The 2,843-nt window shown below is 50.6% G+C and overlaps 1 protein-coding gene across 3 annotated transcripts in view; it reads right to left on the bottom strand.

The window, feature by feature from the left end:
- The window catches only part of LOC119280051 (zinc finger CCCH domain-containing protein 44-like), an 11,305-nt gene extending 9,063 nt beyond the window's left edge, over positions 1–2,242 (bottom strand). For 2 of the 3 annotated variants that reach the window (XM_037561056.1, XM_037561059.1), the window contains exons 1-3: positions 1,890–2,242; positions 1,177–1,256; positions 644–840 (exon numbers count right to left, since the gene is read on the bottom strand). In XM_037561056.1, coding sequence (XP_037416953.1) covers positions 644–840; positions 1,177–1,256; positions 1,890–2,065 — 453 coding nt within the window. In that variant the 5' untranslated portion in view covers positions 2,066–2,242. The remainder of the gene's footprint in view (positions 1–643; positions 841–1,176; positions 1,257–1,889) is intronic. The other variant, XM_037561052.1, reaches the window with a different exon arrangement.
- Between the last annotated feature and the right edge of the window lie 601 nt (positions 2,243–2,843).

The raw sequence follows: 2,843 nt of genomic DNA, 5'->3' as shown, positions 1-2,843 counted from the left end.
CAAAAAAAAAGGCGGGGCAGAGATTTTAGCTACTCCAGATCTAAATGGTTAGAGAAGTTATGACATGGGAAGAAGGCAGGGACGTGATTCAAGCGAACGAAAAGAGTGGCTTTGGTATCTAAACAAAGTGCCAGGATCAATCTGCTGAAATCCACTTGATGAAATTAGGGCAACTCCAAGGGCAAGCCCGCAAGTGTCAAATTTCAGTCCCCGTATGTGCGCGGACAGCAAAGGGTTGAGCCCCATTTGTCCTCCCCTCCAATTATGTTCCCCAATTTTATCCCCCAATTGTCCAACACATGCATATGATGGGTGGGGATGGAGAGAGGAGAGAGAAAAAGGAAAGAAAGAAAGTGGTCCAACATGGGCCGGAGCTGATGTGGCAGACATGTCCGGACAGCCTCATTTCTCCCGCACATATGGGGCAGGTTTGGGGAAGTCCGGACATATGGGGCAGATTTGGGGAAGCCCGTTGGGCAGGCGTTTTGTGTCCGGACAGAATCAGACTGTCCGCCCAGACATATGGGGGAGGTTTGAGGGGTGCCCTTTGAGATGCTCTTAGGGGCCACTCCAAGGGGATCTGCACCTGGCTGGACGGTGGATTGAAATTCTACCAAGGATTGAAGGATATGTACTTAGTTACCCCATCAGAGTCGGTTTGAATATTATTCTCAATCATGATTCCCAGCCTTAGACAGTTAGCGCATAATCCCTTTGTTTGCCTTCTTCCGACTTGGACAAAGTCTGCTTCTCTCAGGCAACCATAACAAACCGATTTAACTGGACAGCAGAGGCACCGATAGTATGAATGCCCTTTGCAGATACAGCATGTGTGCCAACCTGCCACATTTAGCAACCAGTAGGGTCAGTAATAAATAAAAATAATAACATTTGGTGGAATTAAAGACAACTTGGACAGCTGAAACTACTGTTAACAAAAAATCAGGAGCCATGTTTTGTTAGATCCATTAGGAATTCTAAGGTATCGTGTTTTAGCATACTGCTGCGCCATGTCATAGTGTCTGAAGGAACTAGCTAAACAGAGCAATAAAGGTAAGTAAAATTATTTCAGGTTTCACAGAGCAACTTTATTCACCCACATAACCACAAGAGTTCCACAGCAGTGGCAGTTGTAGCAATGGTAAATAAAGTACATGTAGTGATGTAGATACTCACCGCAGATGAAGTCCTCATCTGAATTGAGGAAATCCTCATCCTTTTCCACGCACTTGGGATGGTAAGCCTTGTTGCAGTTCCTGGAAGATACTGATAGGTATTAATATATGCTGTGAAAATGTCTGGGACTCTGGAACAATGCAATGGACTAAAACAATGTTTCCACCCATTTAGCATATACTAAAACCATAGTTAAAAGAGGCACACTTGATTGCGCTTAATGTGCGCATAACTGCGCTTAAGGCTTTGGTCAGAAAAGCGCAAGGGAGTGCCAAAATGAACAATTATTTACAGACTCATGCTAAGAAAAAAATAGACAGCGACGGGCCAAAGGTGATCAGGATTCTGTCCAGGACCAGGTAAACAGGCTGCTGCTTCAGCAGCGCAGTTTGTTGTATCTGTTATCCTATAGGCAGAGAAGGGGCTGGGCCTCATCCCACCACGACTTGCCATTGCACATGTTTTACTGGACATGTCGTCGTACAATGCAGTTGGCTAGGAGAACGCGGATGAACCAACCAACCCAGCAACCAACAGCGTGCCTCACACAAATTCAATCCACACAGCACGAACCCCATCAATTCTGACCCGACGGAACTCCACCTACGAGCCGGTTCTTAGATCATCGACCGGCATTCCGCTTTCTCCTCAGGCTGCGGGGACAGGGCAGGAACGGACAAGAAGACGAGGCCCGGGGCGAGAGCGGCGCGAACCTGTAGTCGCAGAGGCGGAGGTGGCCGCCGTCCTTGCAGACGAAGCAGAAGTCGCCCTCCTCCCCGTCGGGCTCGGGCTCGGTCTCGGTCTCGCCCTCGCTCACCGGCCGCGGCACGCTCCCGCCCGCGCCGCTGCGGGGCCTCGCGGCGGGTTTCTTGGCCTTCCTTTTCCCCATCCCGCGCGCCGACTCCGGGACGGGACGGAGGCGGTCGAAGCCGGCGGGGGGATTAAGGGATCGGGGGCGATCAAGGTGTGGGTGGAGGGAGAATCAAGAAAATACTTGTGGGCGGAGGGGATCTTGGCGATGAGGGCGGCGGAGTGGTGAGTGGAGAGTGGAGACAGAGTGGACACAGGGGAGGGGGGTTTTAAGCGGGGGGAGGGGCGAGGTTTTCGAGGGGGCAGGGGTCGTGTTGACTGTGACTGCAGTGCGGGTGGGTACACCAGATATGTCTGCTTCCCTTCCCCTCGAAAGGGAAAAGGAGGGGAGATGGTGCGCCCGTAGGCTCCTCTCGACCGTCCGATCTAGCCGGGACGATCTGCGCCGTTGTTTCTTCGCTAGTGTAAGCGGATCGGGTCGGATTGGATAACGCTTCGGCTCATTCTTATTTGTCGGGTTTGAAGCGAATCGGATAATGACCGGATGCCGATTCGGATGCGGGCTATGCCGGACTATGAATTCGGAATGGAAACGGATAAAATATATCAGCCGAATGCACGTGAAGGGACATACTTTTATTTCTATTGGGCAAACAACATGAACAAGAAATTTATCTAGGAAACCATGTTAAGTAGACCGCTCATCTCCATTGGTCATACCATCGGCGACAACGTTGTCCATCTTGTTGGACCACTGGACCATCGAAGAAATGCAACCGGCGACACACAGATGTATGGTGATGCAATGACCACGACTTTGTATGTCGATGATAGTGCTCGCACGAGGACTATGTTAT

This window comes from Triticum dicoccoides, chromosome 1A (assembly GCF_002162155.2).
Source record: "Triticum dicoccoides isolate Atlit2015 ecotype Zavitan chromosome 1A, WEW_v2.0, whole genome shotgun sequence".
In the NCBI taxonomy this organism is placed as follows: domain Eukaryota; kingdom Viridiplantae; phylum Streptophyta; class Magnoliopsida; order Poales; family Poaceae; genus Triticum; species Triticum dicoccoides.
Note: the sequence above shows the minus strand (reverse complement) of the source record. Positions and strands in the feature narration are given on the sequence as shown.